At 52.8% G+C, this 23,250-nt stretch overlaps 1 protein-coding gene across 1 annotated transcript in view; it reads left to right on the forward strand.

Moving 5' to 3' along the window:
• SYNGR3 (synaptogyrin 3) overlaps positions 1–23,250 on the forward strand; it is a 45,174-nt gene that overhangs the window by 8,214 nt on the left and 13,710 nt on the right. The window contains exon 2 of the mRNA XM_075899841.1: positions 8,368–8,605. Within this exon, the coding sequence (XP_075755956.1) occupies positions 8,368–8,605 (238 nt within the window). The remainder of the gene's footprint in view (positions 1–8,367; positions 8,606–23,250) is intronic.

Genomic DNA, 23,250 nt, shown 5'->3' on the forward strand with positions numbered 1-23,250 from the left:
GTAAGGCAGGAGGCAATGGGCTGAGAGGCAGACCGATAGGAGAACGCAAGGAAGCAATGAGCCAGCGCTGGTTGGCAGGACGGGCCAGGGCTCCATTCACCCGCGACACAGCTGTATTTCTTTGCAAGACTGACACGTGACATCAGCTGTTTCCCAGTCATGGGAACGGACCCAAAATACACAGTCCTACTCACCTCGGCTTCTTTGGGGGTGTTCATGTAATTCACCCAGCAATGGAGAGGCAGTTTTCTCCATGAAATAGGCGAGGCCTTTCTAGTATAATCTGGACTAATTCTTTGAGGTCTCAGAAAATGCACAGAGACGGCCCCAGACTCACAGCTTCTGCAGGCACGTTTTAACCTTCGTAGGAGAGTCCTGAGACTCTGCAGAGGGGCATCTGAGCAACGAATGTGTCGTTTAATGACGGTAAATGTACCAGATCTAAATCCCGCCCTTACGTGCATGCCTAGGGCTCACAAGGACATGGGGGGGAGAGGGGAAATCATATCTTTGTAGACAGAATTTAACTTTAAACTTAATCCCTGCAGACAAATTTGTCTCCCTCCACTGATATAATGTAATCTGTAGGGTTGCCAGATGGTTTAACCAAAAATACCAACCCCCCCAAAAAAAACACCGGGGAAAAAATTCTGTTGAGGGGGGGGAAAAGGGGGAGACCAAAGTTGTTGCACAAAAAAAAAAAAAAAAGGACCTGAGAGTTATTAAGCAAAAAAACCCAAACAAACTAGCATGTCCCCTTTAAGAAATGCCTTTGAGGCTTTTTGGCCCTATTTTCGCCTCCTGGCAGGGAAGAAAATCAGAACATTCTGAACATTTTAGGTGTCTGGTATTTTCTGAATTTTTTTACTGGACAGGAGGCGAAAATTCTGGACTTTCCGAGTCAATGCTGGACACCTGGCAACCCTGGTAATCTGGGCCTCCTTCCTCAACCCTGAGACAGGCAGACAAGCCAGAATCAGGCCCTTCGTGTGCGAATCATAGAACACTAGGACTGGAAGGGACCTCGAGAGGTCATCGAGTCCAGTCCCCTGCCCTCATGGCAGGACCCAGCACTGTCTAGACCATCCCTGATAGACATTTATCTAACCTGCTCTTAAATATCTCCAGAGATGGGGATTCCACAACCTCCTTGGGCAATTTATTCCAGTGTTTAACCACCCTGACAGGCAGGAAGTTTTTCCTAATGTCCAGCCTAAACCTCCCTTGCTGTAGTTTAAGCCCATTACTTCTTGTCCTATCCTCAGAGGCCAAGATGAACAAGAGGTTCCCCTCTTGCCTGGCACATGGGAGGATGAGGGGGGTCTGGACAGCCAGGTACAGTGTAGGGACTGGATCCTGGCCACAAACTTGACCCCTGCGGGCCTCTGGACTGGACGGTCGAGGTTGGAACTGTGTTGAAAGGGCTGGGGGAGGCTTCCCCAACACTGCCGTAGGCTCTGTGCTTCCCCCGCCCCACGAGTCCTGGCCCAGGAGTCATGCTGAGGTGGGGGCTGCGTCAGGAGTAGGAAGGAGGGGTCTCTCGCTGTGGCTGTTCTGGGCTGCGCCGGCCAGTGACAGATCTCGGGAGGCTGTTGCTAACTGGAGCAACTCGTGGGGCGACTCTTAATTTATCCCAGGGCCCTTCCGGTCCCAGAGCTGCCTACAAACGGTCCCCTTGACCCCCCCCCCTCCCCCCGTCTCCTCCTGAGCTGGCCTCTTCCTCAGCCTGCGTCACTGGTGCTTGCAAGACATGCTGTTGGCAAAGGTAGCTGGATTGAGCTTCGGCAGTAGTGACGCGGAGCCCTTTTCATCTGCAGCTTTCACAGGGCTGTACAAAGATGCTTTAGCTCCCATTTTACAGCTGGGGAAACTGAGGCACGGAGCATGGCCTTGCTGGGAGGAGAACACTGGGATCCTGATGGCTGCTCTGGTGCCATCGTTCGCAGCTAGAATAAAACGTTCCTGAGAACTGAATCAAAGCTAAGGAAAGATGCGGGGCTCAGCTGCGACCGGAGTATCGATGGTTCCTGGCTCAGAGGATCTGTGGGCACCAGGGGCGGGGAGGGGGGCGGTGGTGCTTTGTCTTGCTCCCACTCCCTCCTGACATGGGTTCATTGTGCGATGCTGTTGCGTGCCAGGACAGGCACAAGGGTTCCCTTCTCTGTAATCCAGGCGAGGGGGCTGGAGCCTCGGGCTGGCTCGCGGCGTGGGGGGGTGGGTTTCCCCCGGCGGGTGTGAGATCGGCAGGGTTGGTCCGTCTCGGGACTCGGTTGCAGTGAGAGGGCCACTTGGGGTGGAACGTCTCCATCAACGCTCTGCATTTCCTTGCTGCATTTGGGTCCCCTCTGGGTCCCAGCATTGACTTGGCTGCCTTTTCTGGAGTGTTCGAGCTCAGGTATCAAAGATTTAGAAAGGAGTTTGCACCAGCAGCTGCCCCCCCAAGAGAGAGCGACAATGCAGCGCCCTCAGGCCCTGGCACGAAAGCATCGCCGTCCCCCTGCCCCCGATGACTGAGATTCTTAGTTTCTACGTAGAGGAGCTCTGGATTTTCCTGGTCACTGGTGAAGCTCCACAAACCTTCGTAATGGCTGGGACTTCACCCACCACTGACATGCTGCCACCTCTGGCAGGCCCGACCAAAGAGTGTGCGGGGCCCACGGTGGCATGTTGTGGTTGGCTGCACCGCCAGGGCAGTGAGTAGAGTTGCCAGGTGTCCGGTTTTCGCCTAGAGAGTCCGGTATTCATGGCCCGTCTGGTTTAAAAAAAAAAAAACAACAAAAAAACAAGAGAAAATACATGTCCGGTATTTTCTGTTTTTCTTGGACGGAAGGCTGGCGGGGACATTCTTCCCTTTCTGCATCTGACTGGGGTGGGGGAGCAAGGAGCACGGGGATTTTTAAAAGTGCAGCAACCCCCCCCCTTTTTTTTTTCTTTTTCTCAACCAATTTTTTTCCTGCCATGTTCTGGATTTTTTGTGAAAGCATCTGGCAACCTTAGAGGCAGGCGGCCGGGTGCCGGGCGGTGCAGGGACCTGACGGTGCGGGGCCCAAGGCAACAGCCTTGCTCGCCTTGCCCTAAGGCTGGGCCTGGCCTCTGGGGTGGGGTGTGGACACAGTCTAGGAGTCCATGGCAGCGTTTCACAACAGGGAGCAGCGAATAACTGTGCCTCACTAAAGCCCCAGGGAGAAGTCGAGGGGCAGTGGCGAGCGGCGTTCCCTCAGCGGGGCTTGTCAGCTCACTCCTGGTTGCTCACAGGTCACCCCAAGCAGCTTTGCTCATGCAGCCAGAGTTTGGGGCATCGCTCCTGATTGACGGGGGACGCTGGGGGGAAGACCTGTGGCTCCACGGCACTGCTTCCCAGAGGCCACAGGACCAGGCGCCCCCGATGGAAAGCGAGTGGTTTTTAGAGCACAACACAGGACCTTTCCCCCAGTATCTCCAGCCCCTCCACGCCCCATGCTTAAAGCCAGATGCGGCAAGAGGTGAGGGCTCTCCCGGGAGGGTCACAGCCCTGTCCTCTGTGGCGTTCCTCAGGGAGTGAATTTAGCCCTTGCAAGGGGAGTGGCAGCGTGGGCTAGTGGGTAGGGTGCTGTACGAAAAGCCAGGAGATCTGGGTTCCGTTCCTGACTTGATTGCTGGGTGGCACTGGGCGAATTATTTCCTCTCTTAACTGTGAGGGACTCTGTCTGAATGGAGTGTGCCTAGCCGGGGGGGGGGGGCTGAATTCTTCTGGGGACTGTTTGCTCCACCAGAGATTTCCAGGTGTACAAATCACTTTGGCCCAGCTCCTCAGAGTGCCTACCTTCTACCAATTGCAGCGGCACTTTGGTGCCTTAAATACTTCTGAGTCTTAATCTTTCCCATCTGTATCATGGGAATCATACCTCCTTCCCGGGGGGGCATGAGGGGTTGTGAGGTGCTCAGTTATCCAGGTCTGACAGTAGATGGAGAAGTGCTACCGCAACGCAATTACTAATCATAAAGATGAGGGACTAATCAGCTGTCCCCCTGTAGTGGCCTTTGAGGAATTCAAGCTGTGTAATTAGGAGGCCATGCTGGTCAGGACTCATTAGCCAAATGGTGAGAGTAGCTGTGCGTTGTTATTAGTTTCTGCTTATCAGAAATGGGACAATTTGAGATGAAAACTCATATTTTTAAAAAATCCCAAATCTCCTCCTGAGAGATGGTTGAAACTGGAAGGATTTAAAAAATGGGATTTACTTCTCTTGGCTCCCTGCCCCCTGGGATAGTGACACATTCATCATCTCTCACTGTCCCGTTGGCGCTCGGTGAGATATCCAGACATGCTTTTGTGCCGGATGGTGTGATGCCTGGGTCCGAGAGGCTGCCGGGAGCTGTCTTTATTTCCCACTCAGCACGTTGCCACTGGAACTTCCAGTAAATCGGTGAATATTTGTAAATGATCTTGGGCAAAATTTCCAGATGCACCTAAAGGCCTGTCTACACGAGGAAATTATTTAGAAGTGACGACATCTGAAATAACAACTCCCGAAATACCGATTTTTGAAAGAAGCTTATTCCCCGAGGAAAGCAGGAGTGCAGATTTCGAAATAACCAACCCGCTAGTTCGAAACAATGGGCTTGGTCGTGTGGAGGCTCCGCTTATTATTTTGAAATAACCCCTAGTGTAGACCAGGGCTAAGTGTCTTAGGAACCTAAATCTTCAGCGGTGACGTAGGCACTTAGCAGTGTAAGCCTCAGGCTCTTAAGTCACTTTGGTATGTCTGAAAATTTTACCCGGTGGCTTCTACGATCCCAGACCAGGGCCCATTGGGAATCTCTCTGTAGAGGCTGGATCCTGCCTGTTGGGCTGGATTTGACCAGAGCTCCCTTCACAGTCCAGCATGTTGTGTTGCAGTGTGATAGTTGCATTTCTCAAGGTCGTCATTTCACTGCCCACATACCAGGGCGGCATGACGATGCCATTAGAAGTCCACGGCAGCTTGTTGACACGATGCACACATCATACACTGGGCAAGCATGTCTCATTGTCAGCAGCCAGTGGGTAACACACAAAAACCCCAGCAGCTACGATTCGAGAGTTAATAGCACCAAGACGAAATCCAGGCCGTTATTCCTGGAAGGACTGAGCAAGACGGTGAAGTGGGATGCTAGGCAGACTGTGCTTTCGCTGACCTGCCAACAAAATAATCCCGTGAAATCAGCTGTCCTCAATTATTCATGCTGCCCAGGCTCCCGTTGTTTTTGTCGGGGCTGCCTTGTAAATGCGGCTCGTCTTTCCGAAGGCAAACAACAACTTTCCATTATTTATGAACAGATTTTTACAACTGCTGAGAGCGCAGCTGTGGGAGAATGCTGATTGTGGAGGGCGGGGTTCATCTCAGGCAGTATCTTTCTGGTTTGTGTGGTGGCGTTCCCGTCCCGGTGTGACAAGGGAGCACGCCGCAGCGATTGCTGGCTGCGCAGTGTGTGCGAGTGAAAGCGAAGGAGGCAGGCTGCGACGGACCGTAGGGCTGGCGCTCAGAGTCAAGGTGGGGCCGGGGAGAGGAGATTGGACTGAATATGCGAGCAGAGAAAGCGCCGAGAGAAGGATCAGTGGCAGAGGAGAACCTGCTGGTTTCTAGCTGGAGCAGAAGCTGCAGGGTCAGGCACCTCCCTGGCTGTTCTCTGTGCTGCGGGTGGTTGGGTCAGAAGTCTGGGAATGAGGACTCCTGGGTTCTGAGCTCTGCCACTGACGGTGCTTGGTCCTGCCGTGAGGGCAGGTGACTGGACTTGGCGGCCTCTCGAGGTCCCTTCCCGTTCTGGTATTCTGTGATTGCACTGCTCTGTGCCTCAGTTTCCCACGTTCCCAGGGGTTGTTGCGAGTCAGTGGGACAGAGCCAGATGTGGCCGTGGGACACGGTCCTACGATCGCCAACGAGCCCCCTTCACAGATGTCTGTCCGGGGCTTGGTCCAGGGCTGGCAGGTGCTCGGAGGCTCTGATGATGAGCGCGGCGTCTTGGGTTTGGGGGAGGTGGGCCGATTTGGCAGCTGCTCCCAAGTTTGGAGGGTCAGCTCAGACTTGGGCCAGCTGGGGGTACGGGGCAGGTGAAACGGTCAAAGGGGCACGATCCGGTCACGGCCACGTGTGTGGTCATTCTCTTTGCCTGTCACGTGCTTTGTCACCAGGCCACGAGCTACCCCATCATTAGATCCCCCTGAGAACTAGGGCACTTGAGCCTTCGCAGACCTGGCGCCTGGCGTGGCCTTTGCTCTCTGTTAAGCTCTCTGTCCCTGCTTCCTGGCGCCGCCTCCTGAGCTGGCGGGGCATTGAAACACACCAGGCCTTGGCACTGGCACGACGGGATCGGAGCGGCACAGCTTGCACGGCGGGCACCGGCAGGCTTTGCTTTGCTCCCCGCTGTCGGCACCGAAATCGAAACCCCGGTGCAGTGCTGCCTAGGCAAAGGCTGGCGAGGTAGTGGAGTGGGCCCCGGGGCTACACCTTGTCACAGTGTCAGTCTAAGATGTAGCAGGCATGGTGTTCACGCCCAGGCCTTGCTACAGACTTAGGCCGTGATGCTTTCCTGCTTGCCAGGCCGGGAAGGTGGCCTGGGGAACACGCAGGGATTTACGCCGGGCCGGGGTTTCTGCTCTACTCCCTCAGGCCCTAGTTGTCTCCCAGCAGGTGACTCCTGGAGGAGCCATTGATTATCTGGCAGAACCTACCTGCTGCTGCTCTGGGAGGAAGGTACAGTGCCCGGAAATGCAGACGCTAATGCTCAGTGAGCAGCACTGATGTCAATCCGGCACGTTCAAAGGGAGCCATGCCTGAAAGTAGCCCGCCCCCAGACCTGTCGAGCTGTGTACCCCTTCATATTGCAGAGACCCAACCAGCATTCCCTGTAAGCTGAGTGCCTGAGCAGTGCCACCCAGCTGAGTAACAGCATGGCCCACTGCCGGTAGCATGTGTTTTTGTGGGTGGTGCACATCACTACTGGCTATGGTGCACATACCAAAATTTATTCCGCACATTTACTATTTAAACCATTTATTATTTAAAACGGCTTTTCCAAAATAATTCTTCAGGGAAGGTCAACGCACAGGAGTAGTGCCCGTATAGAGCAGAGCAGGGGCACAAAGCAAGCTCTCTGCCCTCCCCTCCTGCTGCTCTGCTGTCTGACATCTGTCCTGTTCTGTCACACCCCTGGTATCCTGTTCCCGGCCTCACCCGAGCCAGGCCTGCCAGTCCCGCTAGGCAAGCCGGCATCCATTCGGGACCAGAGCACGGGTGGCCAATAATTTTTGCGGGGAAGGGGAGACTTAATGAATTTTGATATGTGGTCATGGGCTGGCTCCACCCAGAAGGGGCGGGGCTTGAGGTAGAAGGGGAGGGGCCTGGGTGGAAGAGGCGGAGCCTGGGGACTAGCCTTCCCCCAAAGTTGTCTGGGGCCAGAGGCTTTGAAGTAAAAACACTGCAAAGGGCTCGCAGCTCCTGGCCCCACTGCCTCCACATTGCCTGGCAGCCGCCTGGGGTTGCTGCATCTATTTAAAGAGCTCATGGCTCCAGCCTCTGCCTGGGTAGTGCCGCAACCCAGAGTCGGGAGCCATTTAAATAGGCTCCTGCTGCCTGAGCCACCGCCTGGAAATTCGGTGGCATGGGCAGCAGGATGTAAATAGAAAGCGGCCACGTGCCGTCTGTGGGCTGGATCAAAGTGTTAGGTGGGCCAGATCCGGCCCCAGGGACGCATCTTGCCCAGCTCTGGTCCAGAGGGAGGCCAGCAAAGCTGCCTCACTTTTGTCCTTCAGCTGGTTGCAAGCTGGGTCTCCAGATACAGATTTATCCCCTGGCTGCCTGCAGCCCCCGCAGTGCTGAGCAAAACACGGACCTGTCCTTGACTGAGGGTGTGACCACGACTCCCCTCTCAGGTAGCAGCTGAGCGTCAGCCTGGCTTTCCCTGTCTGCTGCCCTCTCCTTCCAGTGCGTCTCTTTCAGGAGCCGCGTGCTCAGCCACTCAATTATTCTCAGTAACTTCGTTTCTCTCCCTTCCCGAGTGACTCCAGGCGGTTTGTTGAGCGCTGCCTGACAGCTGGCAGTGAGGCAGGCGGAAAGGCTGTGCCTGGCCCCGGGTGTTCTGTTCTCTCTCTGCCCGGTCTGGATGAAAACTAGCGTCCCCCTCCATGCATGTAAGCTGACCCACAGCAGGGCAAAGTAGAAATCACTGATGGAGGAAGGGAGAGCCCTTCTGCAGGCCACTGTTTATAAGCCACCGCAGCGTAGGGATCACTTTCAGGGGGGACACGTTACCATGGAGTCCAATGGAAGGCAGAATCCAATTCCCTCGCTGAGGGAACGCTGAGTTCCATGTAAACAGCGGCCGGTTGTGTGTCCCTCCCTTGCCCAGGTCTTCTCCATCGTGGTGTTCGGCTCCATCGTCAACGAGGGCTACGTCAACGACGGCCGCGAAGCGGAGCTCAAGTGCATCTTCAACCAGAACGAGAACGCCTGCAACTACGGCATCGCCATCGGCATCATCGCCTTCTTCGCCTGCATCTTCTTCTTCATCGTCGACCTCTACTTCCAGCAGATCAGCAGCGTGAAGGACCGCAAACGGGTGGTCCTGCTGGACCTGGGGTTCTCAGGTACGCCGTTGGCTGGGCTAGGCTGGCAGCGGAGGCGGACGGGAGCCGGATTAGGGTGATCTGAGGCACTAGGCACAACATCGAATGTGGGGGAGGTCCCGTTTGCTCCTTCCGGCAGGGACAACAGCGCCCCTTATCTTCTGAAGCGGTAGAGGTGGGAGCAAAAGGATCCTTGCCATTAGCCCAGCAGGCAAAGTCTGTCTGCTTGGGTGACAGGGCTACACCCACTGCATTTTGCCCCTGCCCTTCCCAGCCCTCTGCTGGGTAAGATTGGTGAGGCCTCTTGGAGCAGTGGATCTGGGTGTTAATTCCCTGTGGAGACACTATGGGAAGTTCACTCCTCTCCGAGCTGTTGTTTCAGGCTGGGTTCCCTGGAAGAGGTGTGCTTGTGGGGCCGCACAAGAGAGGTTCCAATGCTGCCTCGCTGATGAGCAGAGCACCCACAGCTAGGTTTGTTTCTCCTGGTGGTGCATATTTAGATGTGCCTCGGTGCACAAAACAAAATTCATTCCACACAAATCTGCACATGGATGGAAACAATAGAGGGAACGTTGATTTCAGGCTCTCTGCAGACTCAGGCATTTCCTCCTCATTTCCTCCCCCCCCCCTTCCTTCATGAGGGTGAGACACATTTAATTTATTTTAATACAAGCTGAGATGCTGATATAACCGTCTGATGCCAGGAGCAGGATCCTTGCTGTTTACTGCTGCTGGGTCCTTTGGCAGTAGCTGGATCCACTGAGCTCTATTTGGCCTGAGGTTCTGGATTTCCAGCCCTCTCGTTTTAAAAGTCCGAAGGCGATTTTTTTTCCAGCACCAGGGGCTTGCATCTGTCTGATCCCTAATGAAAGCGCCTGCGAGCTCATCATCACATCACCATGTTAAGAATGAAAAGTGCCAGGCAGAACACTCCAGGAATTCTGTACCCAGGTAGCAGGAAATAACCCGTAAAGACTCTGTTTCTGTTACATCAGAATACTAGTGTGCAATGCTCAGAGTTCCAATGTCTCCTAAGGGGTTTAGATGCCTAGGGTCTGTTCGTTTAGGTGGGAATTGAGCATCCAAATAAACACCTTAGGCTACTTTGGAAGTCTTCATGTCAAGGCCTGACCCTCCACTGTCTTTTAGCTCGTATAGCCATTTACGCTGTGCAAGGTGTGTGTAAAATGCTCTTCGGATTCAAGGCCTTATTCGCCCTTCTCTTACACTGGGGCTGTGTCTAGACTGTCAAGTTTTTCCGCAAAATCATCTGCTTTTGCAGAAAAACTTGCCAGCTGTCTACACTGGCTGCTTGAATTTCCGCAAAAGCACTGGCGATCTCATGTAAGATTGTCAGTGCTTTTGCGTAATTACTATGCTGCTCCCATTCGGGCAAAAGTATTTTTCTGGAAAACTTTTGCGCAAAAGGGCCAGTGTAGACAGCAGAGATTTGTTTTCTGCAAAAAAGCCCCGATCGCGAAAATGGCGATCAGGGCTTTTTTGCGGGAAAGCGCGTCTAGATTGGCCACAGACACTTTTCCGCAAAAAGTGCTTTTGCGGAAAAGCATCCTGCCAATCTAGACGTGCTTTTCCGAAAATGCTTTTAACGGAAAACTTTTCCGTTAAAAGCATTTCCGGAAAATCATGCCAGTGTAGATGTAGCCTGGTTGTCTTCAGTGTAATTCCACTGATTTCTTTAGTAACCTGTGTAAAAGTTGGGTTTCCAGCCCCCAAGAGGGTGATCCTGCAGCCTTCACGCACGCAGTTCTCACTCCTTTCCAAGGGAATCACTCGTCGCTAGGCTTGGCAGAGTGAAATTGTATCATTTCAACAGATAATATCGGTGTTTATTTTTATGCATTTCTTTCCATTTTTAATCAATTGAATGTTTCCATTTTGGAAATTATGGGGCTGCCAGGGAGGGGCGGGGATCAGAAAATGACGGTAGATGTTCAGGTTCCAAAGCTAAGGCTTTGTAGCTGTTATGACACGACATGTCAGACTGTACAAAGGCCAACTTTAATTGGTTCTCAAGGGGCATTTTTCGGACTGTACCTATTTGTACATTTGGATTATCGTTGATGGAAATGGTCTTTGTTGGGTGGTGTGTGTGTGTGTGTGTACGGTGAAATTGACGTTTACCCACGTAATTATGGATAAAAATCGTATCCTTCCAAGCCTACTCTTGCGGAAGAGCCTTGGTCTGGCTCTAAGTTTTTACATGGATGTATGCTTGTTGCATCCAGTGCAAAGGAATCATTCAAAATGGCAGTTTGCTAAGCAGCTGAAGGCTTTGGGATGTAGCTCATAGGTGACAGTGACTGTAAATTACCCCATTTGGCCCTTTGTGTTTTCTGTCTACGACTTGCAAAGAGCTTAACTTTTCCTGGAGAGTGATCTTTGCCCCCAGAAACACCTACAACAGAAAATAAGCTACTTTATGCCTTCTAAACAAAGCCCTCAAATGCAGATCAAGTAGACCTAGGGCTTGTGAGAGACACAGCGTCACGTATCGGTGAGAGACTTGAAACCATCCAGAAGCACCGGTGTGCTTTATCCTGCCTGACACCTGCATTTATCATGCACAAGCAAACAGTAATACTCACCGGGGCCGAGAGAATCAGGACAAATCAATGCCCAGACAGTTGGCAAGGAGTGGGAGACTGTGGAACAGCAGTCCATCGGGCTAAGCTTGGCTCTCACTTATACAGGTGTGAATCCAGAGTCACTTCGCTAGAGCCAGCGGAGAAGCTGTGCTGGGTTTAGCTGACGTAAGGGAGAGCAGAATCTGGGGCTGCTTGTCACATGGTCCAGTGTAAATGAAAGAATTCCACATTAAGAGCCAGGCTCTTCAGTCCCACCTTGGGCAAAACTTCAGCTGAACTTCCCCAAGCCAGGGCTATGGTGTCAGCCTACAAAGCAAGAGTGCACAGCATTGTGGGATGTGGGGCTTAATGATAACCTAGATCAAAGAGAGCTTGGTTTTGGCTCGTCCTTCCATTTTCAGCTGCTAATTCACATTAAAGGAAACCCAGGAATACAGTTATCCCATGTGATTTTTTTTTCCTTGTAAGCAGCTATTCTGAGGGGTGTCTTTCAGTCAGCCGTGACAGGTGAAGTGATCCATGAGACCACTGGTGAGAAGGGAAGGGAGGTGAGGTGGCCCCTGGGAGAGGAAGGGTCCATAAGATCACCAATGGGAGTTGAGGTGATCCATGAGGTGACCAATGGGAGTTGAGGTGATCCATGAGGTGACCAAGGAGAGAGGAAGTGACCAATGGGAGATGAGGTGATCCATGAGGTGACCAACAAGAGATGATGTGATCCATAAGGTGACCAAGGAGAGATGAATTGACCAATGGGAGATTAGGTGATCCATGAGGTGACCAATGGGAGATGAGATGATCTATGAGATCATCAAGGGGAAGAGAGTTGTCCATGAGATGATTAAAGTGGAGCCACCTCATGAATAAAATTTGTGAAGCTCTATCCTAAGTGATGGGGATTTAACCCCCTTCTCTTGGGAGACTCTTCTGTGATCTTACATGGCAGGTCCTCAAACCCTATATGCCCGTGTGGACACTAGGATTAGAGGTATAATATGATGCAGGAAAGGGTGCCCATTTATGTGTGTCTTAGGCATCTTTCTGTTGAGCCCATCGTCTTGGTCCCTAGGCACTTTCTCTTCAGTGCTGCCATAGAGTAGGATCCCCAATTCATTATCAGTCAAATAGGGCTAGAACTACCACAGCCTTAAAAAGCCGCGAGGGGGATGCATTTTCAAAGAGGTCTGAACTCTACCTCCGCTTGCACACGCTTATGCAAACGCCTGGGCACGGCCTTTACAGGGATAGATGGAAACTGTGTAACCGACAGCACATGCAAATAACACATGCAAAACCATGTCATCAATGGGTTTGATTGTCTGTCTGCCCCTCTGCTAATGTGGGTATGTAAACACACACAGGTGTGTGTAAGGATACCCAGAAGTGAAACTTAAAAAACTTGGCTCTAGATTTTTTTTTTACCATGTGTGACAGGGTGGGCAAGGCCCTGAGCCCAGAAAAGGCCATAGAGAAGTCTGCCAGGAGGCTAGAATAGCGACAGAAGAAACCAGCCAATCAGAGGCTAGGGAGGCCTATAAAAGGAGCTGCAACGCTCAGGAGCAGTTCAGTTGCAATGGAGCCCTGAAGGAGAGAAGACCAAGGGCCACTGGCTGGCTGAGGGAGCAGCAGTACAGTGAACAGCTCCCCGGGGAGAGCTGCTGAGACACTGTGGACTGGAATATAAACCCCTGAGGTCAGGGCAAAGCCATTTTCTCCAGGAGGGGAAGCTCTGGAGGCGCTGTCATCCGGAATGAGGCAACAGACCGAGAAAGACTCTGCAGAAGGCACCAGGATGGGTTCCTGGTGGAGGTGTGCCTTGGAAGGGGTTGAGATTCACCAAGAGTAAATCACCCGGAGGGCCGAGTTGCTGAGGAGGCTTTCGACGGCAGACGGGGGCGCTCGCCTGAGGTGGGCCACTCCCCTGTTACACCATGTTTGCCGATTTCCTGGCTCTGCTTTTCTGACCTGATTGCTGCCCAAAACATTTTTTCCGAGTAGGACCGCGCCCGTGCACCCCATTCCTCCCCTCCCCCACCTCTCCCCTGACGCTCACAGATAAAGGGCAGGCAGCTAGGTGCTTTCATAACCAGCATCTGTACAAAACGGTCTCTCGCAGCAGAGACTCAGTGCTTCTTGTAAGCAGAGCCGCTGTAGTCCCACAGATCAAAGACTCCCCTCTCCACTTGCGCTCTGACAGGCCTCGCGCATCCAACCTGCCCGCGGCGGCCGCCGAGCCGCGCTGTACGACGCACCGAGCCAGCTCTTCAAATTCAGTTTTGTGTTTCAAACCTCTCCGGACTAATCTGTCACGGTCCAGAGCAGCTGTACCTGCATTTCCCCCACAGTGGACCCACAAGAACTCCCGCACCTCAGCTGTTGCCGTCTTGGATGGAGACCCGCATCTCTCTCCCCTCTGTCCCAGGCTGCAGATCCCTGCTTTCACTGTGCCTTTCCCAGCATGACAGGCTGTCCAGACACACCTGCTGGCTCCGGAGACAGGTTAACACGTGTAATTGCGACAGAGTCCCACACGCGGCACTTCCTGTGCAAACCGGCTCTATTCTTAAGGGAAAAAGGATGGAGAAGCCATCGTAAAAACAGGAAGAACCTACGTGCCTGCTAATCAGCTCACCAGTTACCTCTTCTCCTTAGCATGGATTCTGACAGGCTCACTCCATCCAACCCCACTATGGATTGGAGCCCTGCGGGTCGGGCTGTGGAGAATCCGGATTGAACTCGACTGTGCGTCTCCATGGTGGAGTGGTTTCAGAGGGTTAATCACAGAATCTTAGAACACTAGGACTGGAAGGGACCTCGAGAGTTATCGAGTCCAGTCCCCTGCCCTCACGGCAGGACCCAATACTGTCGACCATCCCTGATAGACATTTATCCAACCTACTCTTCAATATCTCCAGAGATGGAGATTCTACAACCTCCCCAGACAACTTATTCCAGTGTTTAACCACCCTGACAGGTAGGAAGTTTTTCCTAATGTCCAACCGAAATCTCCCTTGCTGCAGTTTAAGCCCATTGCTTCTTGTCCTGGCCTCAGAGGCCAAGGAGAACAATTTTTCTCTCTCCTCCTGGTAACACCCTTTTAGATACTTGAAAACCGCTCTCATCTCTCCTCTCGGTCTTCTCCTTTCCAAACTAAACAAGCCCAGTTCTTTCAGTCTTTCTTCATAGCTTATGTTCTCTAGACCTTTAATCATTCTTGTTGCTCTTCTCTGGACCTTCTTCAATTTCTCCACATCTTTCCTGTATTATGCGGTGCCCTGAACTGGACACAGTACTCCAATTGAGGCCTAATCGGCACACAGTAAAGCAGAATAATGACTTCTCGTGTCTTGCTCACAGCACTCCTGTTAATGCTTCCCAGAATGATGCTTTTTTTGCAACAGCGTCACACTTTTGACTCCTATTTAGCATGTGGTCCACTATGACCCCTAGATCCATTTCTGCAGTACTCCTTCCTAGACAGTCACTTCCCATTGTGTGAAACTGATTGTTCCTTCCTAAGTGGAGTACTTTGCATTTGTCTTTATAAAACTTCATCCTGTTTCCCTCAGACATAGCAGATACCAGAGGATGTACACTAGCATTGCCCTGGCTCTCCTGAGAAGGTCCATACTGTGTCACAATAACACACGCACAGTTGGGGGGTTAATACACTGCACCCCAAAAGGTTAGCACTAGCTCAGCAAAGGTTAGCTTCATTCCACACACTTCCTTCAGGGTGTGGAAAGAAATTGAACATAAGAACGGCCAGACTGGGTCAGACCAAAGGTCTGTCTAGCTCAGCGTCCTGTCTGCTGACAGTGGCCAATACCAGATGCCCCAGAAGGAGGGAACCCAACAGATAATCCTCACGTGATCTCTTTCCTGTCACTCATTTCCAGACAAACAGAGGCTAGGGACACCATTCCTACCCATCCTGGCCAATAGCTATTGATGGACCTAACCTCCATGAATCTATCTAGCTCTTTTTTGAACTATGTTAAAGTCCTGGTCTTCCCCACATCCTCTGGCAAGGAGTTCCACAGGTTGACTGTGCTCTGAGTAAAGAAAAACTTCCATTTGTTTGTTTGTTTGTTTAAACTAGGGGTCACCAATTTCATTTGGTGACGCCTAGTTCTTATATTGTGGGAATAAGTAAGTAACTTTTCCTCATTCACTTTCTCCACACCAGTCATGATTTTATAGTCCTCTATCACAGCCCCCCTTAGTCTCCTCTTTTTGAAGCTGACAAGTCCCAGTCTTTTGAATCTCTCTTCATATGGGACCCGTTCCAAACCGCTCATCATTTGTGCTTCCCTTTTCTGAACCTTGTCCACCTTCTGGGAGATGAGCGCATGCCTGACCTTTGTGGTCTGACAGCTCGACATGATTCCGCTTCAGGACAACCTTCCTCAGGCTTAGTTTCCATTCCACACAGTGCAGAACAAAACCAATCGCCAAAGTTGACATGAAATGGAGGTGTCGTCCGCTGGCCAGCTCTGATTATTAGCTATGTTCTCAGCTCTGTCAAGGAAGCGACACTGATGGAAGTCAGCCAAGACTGTAGCTTTGTGCGCGTGCCTATGTGTGCATGCAGATATATGTATGTTTGTAGGCACATGGACACAAACTGTGATTGCTCCTGCATCTCAAAAGGAATTAGTTTACAGTCTATGATGGTCATTAGGGAGGGTTAGTAGCCAGGACAGTATTAACCCACGAGCAGTGTTCCCTCTAAGCTGAGTGCTTGGGCAGTTGCCCAGGGGAAATTCAGATGCCACCCAGCTGATTAGCAGAGTGCCCAGATTGGGCAGCATGTGTGTCTACTGGTGGTGCACATCCACACATGCCTCGGCGCATGCAACAAAATGTATTCTGCACAGGTATGGAAAAAATGAGGGGGAACATTGTCCATGAGGCTTCTCACACTGGGATGAAGACGAGACACTCAGTCTCGGGTAGAACTGAAATGCTTGTCCCAGCATGGGGCTGGGTCGGTATGCATCGCTCCTGGTATCCCTGGGAAGGCCTGGATCTGTGCAGCGGGCATTCATAGCTCGCAGAGGGTACCTCTACACTGCAATAAAAGACCCACGGCTGAGCTAGGTTAGCTGCATTAATCTCCCAGGATTCGGGCTGCAGGGTTAGGTGTTGGGGCACCCACTGTAATCCGGGCTCGGGGTCCCTCCCTCATGGGGTCTCCGAGCCCACGTTCCCACCGAAGCCGCAACGCCTACGCAGCTGTTGGAGAGCAAGCCCAGGGACCCACACTGGGAGGCGCGGTGCAGTGGGCAGTGCAGACATACCAAGCTTTTCCTGTACTTGGGCAGAAAGGGGCAGAGAATTTGGACCCCCAAGGCCCTCTGACAAGTGGGCGTAGTATTGTATTGGGGCACCACAAGCAGAAAAGACCCGGAGGCTGTACAGTTCCGTATTTGCTGCTTTTCTCTTACAGCTGCTCCCTCCGAAGTGAGCCTGTGTGAAACCAGGCTGTAATTATGGTGGTAACAGCTCCTCCCCGGTGTTTGCACTCTGGTGTCTGCAGATCCCCAAACTATAATTATCCAGGGATTTTTCACAGTTCGTCTTAGCGCCTTCCTTTTCTCCATCTCGCGGCGGCCCCCAGACCCCACGGGCCGCCAGTTCTCCGGCCTGCTTGCAGCTGTGGGGGCAGCACCGGTCCTGCCAGTGAGAGCAGCAGAGGAATATCTGGCCTCTTCCAGGTTCATCGGTGTCCTCATGCCCTAAATTTTAGCTCCCCTCCACACACACCCCCCCCCACCCACCCGTAGCCTCCTGCTGCTGAGCTTTTTGGAGGGAAGTTGCCAACCTCATTTCAGATTTCTGACTAACCGCACGGCTTGGTCATATGTCCGTCTAATTTAAGGATGTTAAATATCACTTAATTGAATAACTGAGTAATTCCATGAATTCTCATTGGTTAGTCGACTATTCGATAGTCCCTGGGCGCAGGGCTGGCAGCAGCGCAGGGTCCCAGGCGAGAGCGAGTCCATGAGGGGAGCCAGTTTAAAAACCAGCTCCCCTTGCGGACCGGCTGCTTGTCACCCTGGGCTGCTGCCTCTGATACAGAGGCAGCAGTGCGGGCTGGCAGCAGCCCCTGTCTGGGGGAGGGAGGGCATGTCTGAGCTCCCGGACCCAACGTGAGCCAGAACGGAGCTGGGCTGCTGGCCAGCCTGCTAAAAAATATGCTGGTTGGGGGGAGGGGAAAATGCGTGTGGTCTATAGCATTGACCTCTAAGCTTTTCTTATAGGTTAAGTGGTTAATCGACTGCACTGTTACATACCGAGTCTAGTTCCCAGCTGTCCCAGGGCTGCATCTGCCCTGGGAGGAGATTGTCCCCTCAGCTCCACTTTCCCCTTGAAGGCATTTGCTGAGGCCCGGCTAGTGAGCTAGGCCAGGCAGGGAAGTGGCCGGGCTGGCCAGGAACTCACGCCAGGGACAAACAGCCGCCATGACCCCATCTGCCTTGAGGGCGGGGGGCGGGACTCGATGACCTCTCGAGGTCCCTTCCAGTCCTATGATTCTATCTCCTGAGGGACAGCGACACCAGGTGGACGATCTCCGTGCCTAGCCCCGAAAGCCTGCACCAACCAGCAGCGCTCTGTTCTCTCTGCTGCCTCCACATCCCTCTGGTTTATGGAAGGGGGGGCAAGGAGACTGAAGTCAGGGGGCTTTGGCACAGGCCTTGTCTCTGCTTACCGGGAGATTGACGCTGTGGAGCTCAATCTCCCGGGGGTCGATTTAGCGGGTCTAGTAAGGACACACTAAATCGAGCGCTGATTGCACTCCTGTACTCGCGAGGAGTAGGGGAAATCCACGAGAGAGTTTCTCCCATCAACCTCCACTCACAGTCAGTCGAACTTAGGTGCGTCACTTAGTCACATAGCTGGAGTTCCGTACCTTAGTTCGACTTTGCCCCCTCGTGTAGACCTGGCTTCAGTTCTCCTCAGACACAGGCCTACCAGGGGGTCCTTGCTCCTATCCCAGGCTGACCCTCCAGGGCAGGGGTGGAGAACTTTTTTCGGGTCGGGGGGCCGCTGACCCACAGCAAAATCAGTTGGGGGACACACCCAAGTGAGAAGCCCCGTCTGAGAAGGAGAAAGACCCTCTCCACATTCCCCTCAAACACCAGAGTCTGGGGGGCCCCATGCTAGTAGATTTTGTGTTCTCCAGCTCTGCGGGGGGGGGGGGGTTCCCCAATGCTGAGCCTCGGGGGCCGGATCCAGGCAAACCAGGAGCTGCGTCTGGCCATGTCTGCTCCAGCGGAAACTGACCTGCTGGCCCCACATGGCTGGCTCCCGTGCAGTAGGGAGAGCTAGAGCATCTGGGGCGCCCAGCCTTCACCCCCAAATCAGCTCCTTCCCTGAGAGAGCCGGGAGGGGAGATGATGCATCTGGGCTCTGATGCAGGGAAATCGTCAGCCACCGGAAGTATTTCCAGAGCAATCTCCGAGCTCCGTTCCTCCTCCGCACCCTGGAGCCGGATCCTGGGGGCAAACTCCCAGGGGGGAGATCAACAAGTAAATAAAATCAGCTCTTTTCCCCCTGCTTACCTTCCCAGGGCTTGGCATGGCAGGGGATGCAGGAAAGAGCAGGCCGCAGACTTATGCTGGTTCTACGGGCGAGCACGCGTATACCGAATGGGAATTCGTTTTCTGTCAGGGAGCAGGGCCAGCTGCAGATCATAGGTTGGGGAGCAGATAATAAAAGATAAATACTGAAAACAGACAAGGAATATCAGAGCATAGACCAGGCCTGGGCAAAATACGGCTCGTGGGCCGAATCCGGCCCACCAAGCACTGGATCCGGCCCGCGGAGGCAGTGGGGAGCCCCAGCAGGCTCCCTGCTTGCCCTGCACACAACTCAGAAGCGTGGCTGCCGGGCCCCATTTCTGTTTCAGAACTGGAGGGGAGGGAGTAGAGCTTCAGGAGTTGCCCCCACCCACAGCACAATCCCATTGGCTGGTTTCTGGCCAAAACCGGCCAATGGGAGCTGCCTGTTTGAATAACAGGCAGCCAAGAAGAACCACGCCCCCTCTGCTCTGCTCGATTATTCACTGAAGCATATGGCCGGGCAAACAGGCTGTCTGGGAAACATTTTAAGCTCTGCAAGCCTTTAGCTCTGGAGGCAGGCTGGTAAGTCTCCTGGCCAGAGCCTGCCTCGGGCAACCCAGCCTCTCCCTTCCCCAACCCACTGCACCCCCCCACTCAACACACTCAGACCCTCTGCACACCTCTTGCACCCAGACTTCCCCCATATCTGGCACCAAATCCCCTCCTACCCTAGGTCACATCCCAAACCCCTGCACTCCTGTCCCCTGCCCTAGGTCACAACCGCCTGCTTCACCCAAACTCCATTCCAGACTCCAGTCTCCCTCCTGCACCCCAGTCGTACACTGCAAACTCCCTTCTGCACCCAACCTCCATCCCAGATCCCGCACCCCGTCCATTAGTACCTTGGAAGAGAACGGCCCTCCACCACTTTCCAAAATCTTGGCGTGCCCCCCCCATCAAAAATTATTGCCCACCCCGGCATAGACTTTCCCCAGCAGAGCACTGGGAAATGCTTAAGACGTCCGCAGGTGCCGTGTACTGGCTGTCACTGCCAGGGGACTGGCTGTCACTCAGGGGAGAGGACTAGAGGGAGGGAGCGTTCCTGCCACTCCAAGGAGAAGGCATCAGGTCGTCGGCCCCACTGCGCCCTCCTGTCCGCGTTACCGGTCCCAGCTTCTGCAGCAGGCTGCCGGGCCTTGCCACCCCTTTGCCCACAGCAGCTGGCCGCGGTCCCAGCTGCGTGTGTGGGTGACGTGATTGTCACTCTGAGGGACCCCAGCAGGCGTCACCAGTGAACTGATCCTGCAGGTCCGTGCGCCTGACTGCCAAGTCGAACCAGCGAAATGGCCCCTTGTGCAGCCAGGCGGGCTTCCGGGGGCAGCGTACGCGTGTCAGCCCTTCTCCCTCCCACGAGGTGAGAGCGCACGGCCGTGGCGCCTCAGCTCCTTCAGCGCTGCCCAGCCTGAGTCCTGCAGGGGTATCACTGGTTTCCCTTATTGAAACAGCCCCATAGCTACAATCCTAGAATCCCAGGGCCGGCAGAGACCTCAGGAGGTCGAGTCCAGCCCCCTGCCCAAAGCAGGACCAACCCAACTCCATCATCCCAGCCAGGGCTTTGTCCAGCCGGGACTTCAGCACCTCTGGGGATGCAGATTCCACCCCCTCCCGCGGTAACAGTCTGCGGTCAGATTGGCGTCTGAAGCTGGATGCTTTCTCCGATGAGCCCCACGGCTGGACGTTGAATTCTCCTCCCGGCCCCGAGTGAAGTCAGGAAGTGGCCGTCTTTCCGTTACGCATCGAAGTCCAGCCCTCAGGAGTACCAGCAGCCTGCCAGAAAAGGCCTGTTGCTTGCAGTGAGAACTGCTGAGCAGCCCCACGGCCATCAGTACGTAGATTCACCAGGTTGTGCGCCGTGGTTATCCACTCTTGGCCAATGCCATTGGTCTCGCGGGAGTGCTCCCCCAGCCTCGCTGCCCAGGGACGGGGGAGGAGATATGGTACACCTAGTGTTCATTGTCTGAAGTTCAAGGATGATCCTACTACCCTCCCCCCGCCCCACACTGCAGTTTAAATGTAATAGGAACCAGGCTGCCTGCTACATTTCAACTGCAGAGCTGTAGCGGGGGGGTAACTCCCAGCTCCCTCCCTTATCGACTAATCGTGCAGTTGATAGAATTTCTATCGACTACACGATTAGCTATTTACTCGCTTCCTAATATCCCTAGCCCAGGGTCCTGTCTGCCAACCGTGGCTAATGCCAGGTGCCCCAGAGGGAATGAACGGAACAGGGAATTGTCACGTGACCCTCCCCTGTCACCCATTCCCAGTCCCTGACCAACAGAGGCCAGAGACACCATCCCTGCCCATCCTGGCTATACAGACCCATAGTCTCCTCTAGACAACCACCTAACCTCAAGATGATTCTTACCAACAACCACAGGACATACCACACTAATACCAACCCTGGTACTTTCCCTTGCAACAAACCCCATTGCCAGCTTTGTCCACATATTCACTCTGCTGATACCATTATTGGACCTAACCAAGTGAGTTATAAGATCAAGAACACATTCCTGCGCATCCAGAAATATAATTTATGCTATCATGTGCCAAAAGCCGTCTGCCATGTACATTGGACAAACGTCTCAGACACTTCGCCAAAGGATCAGTGCCCACAAAACAGATATTAGGCAGGATCACAAAGAAAAAACAGTTTCTTGCCATTTCAACCAGAAAGGACATTATCTCAATGACTTGATTACCTGCATCCTGCTTCAAAGGCCTTTTAAGACTACACTTGAAAGAGAATCCTCTGAACTGTCATTCATGCTCAAATTCGACACTTTACACTTAGGTTTGAACAAAGACTCTAATTATCTGACCCATTACAAAGATAGCTTCCCCAATTATCACCTCTAATATCATTAGCTCACAAACATTTACCTCCCCCCCATCCTCCTTCTGTTCTGAAATTTGATTTGTCCTTTTCACATGTGTTCATTTTTTAAAATTGTATCCTTTGGTATATATGGTTGTGACTATTTTCTTCCACTATTTGATCTGAGGAAGTGGGTCTGGCCCACGAAAGCTCATCACCTAATAAACCATCTTGTTAGTCTTTAAAGTGCTACATAGTCCTGTTTTTTGTTTTGGCTAATAGCCATTGATGGACCTTGCCTCCATGAATTTATCCAGTTCTTTTTTGAACCCTGAAAGAGCTAGAAAAAATTGTTAGATCTGTGGCCCCGAGCACAACGAAGAACAGGAAAATGTTTCTGTGTTTACCTGGGAATTTCCTTTCTTTGAGTAATAAGGCCCACAGACTTTGCTCACCGAGGAGACCCAAAGATTTGGGTTTAGTTATTGTGCTGCAGTAGGATACATGGTTGTGTTTTTCCCTCAAAGTACATTGAACACAATCTCAGGAGCTGAAAGACTCGTGCGTGTGCACACACACAAATCTCTGCGCCAAGAAAAACACGGTTTTGTATTGTACTTCAGAGCCTCTGGCAAAGCAAAACAGGAACAAAACAAGTTTCATTTCTCCCCACAGTCCCGGAGTGACTTTGTAGCTAGCTTGTCCTCCCCTCCCCCCGGTTTAAAATCCATACCCTTACAGCGAGTTGCTGTGTTCCTTTCTAAGATCCAAGGTTTCTCAAACTCCTGCCTGACGGCGCTGACTCACAATTCCCAGTGCTCACATTCCCATCGTACTCCAATGCTTTGAAATTGTCAGGTGTCGGGGGTGGGGATGAGAAATACCATGGACTGTCAGGATTTTCCCTGAAAGCATCAATGCAGAACACAGAATCGCTGGGGGGCCTGGAAATGTAGTGAAGAGTGTGACAGCGATAGGGGTTGGTTTCCTCCAAGACCACTGCTGCTGTCAAGTGACTACCCGGGGGATCTGGAGTTTTGGATTTCGGTAGGTAATGATTACCCGCTACATGTTCCCTCTCTCCCACTGCATCTAGACTGCAGCGCTTTTCCAGGATACAGCATCCCGGAAAAGCGATGCTGCACCCAAGGAACGCGTCCCGCTTTTCCTAAAACAATTTCAGGAAAGTGGACGCATTCTTTTGCCATCCCTGTAAACCTTGTATTACGAGGCAGCAGGGGTGGCTCAAAAGAGCAGGTTGTTCCGAAATTTGGCGCCGTGTAGACGCGCCACATGTCGGAAAAGCCGCTTTTGAAAGAAAAGTGGAAAAAGAGACTTTTCCCGACTTTTCTTTGTCATCTAGAGGTAGCCTCCGTCGGGCCAAGGCACGGCAGCCCGTTTACATGACAGCGGCAGAGAAGAGGAAACCTGGAGTAGAGTGAAGCCGGGCCATGTGGTTCCCCTGGCACGCGGACGGGTTGGCAGATCAGTCCACAAGAACAGCTCCTTTTCCGGGTTTTGCTTCTTCCGTATGCAGCAGACGGAAGCAAGGTCCTGCCCCCTCGGTGTCGAGAGTAAGGGTGTAGACCTCCCTGACTTGGCAGCATTCCA

This window comes from Pelodiscus sinensis, chromosome 16, assembly GCF_049634645.1.
Source record: "Pelodiscus sinensis isolate JC-2024 chromosome 16, ASM4963464v1, whole genome shotgun sequence".
Lineage (NCBI taxonomy): Eukaryota > Metazoa > Chordata > Testudines > Trionychidae > Pelodiscus > Pelodiscus sinensis.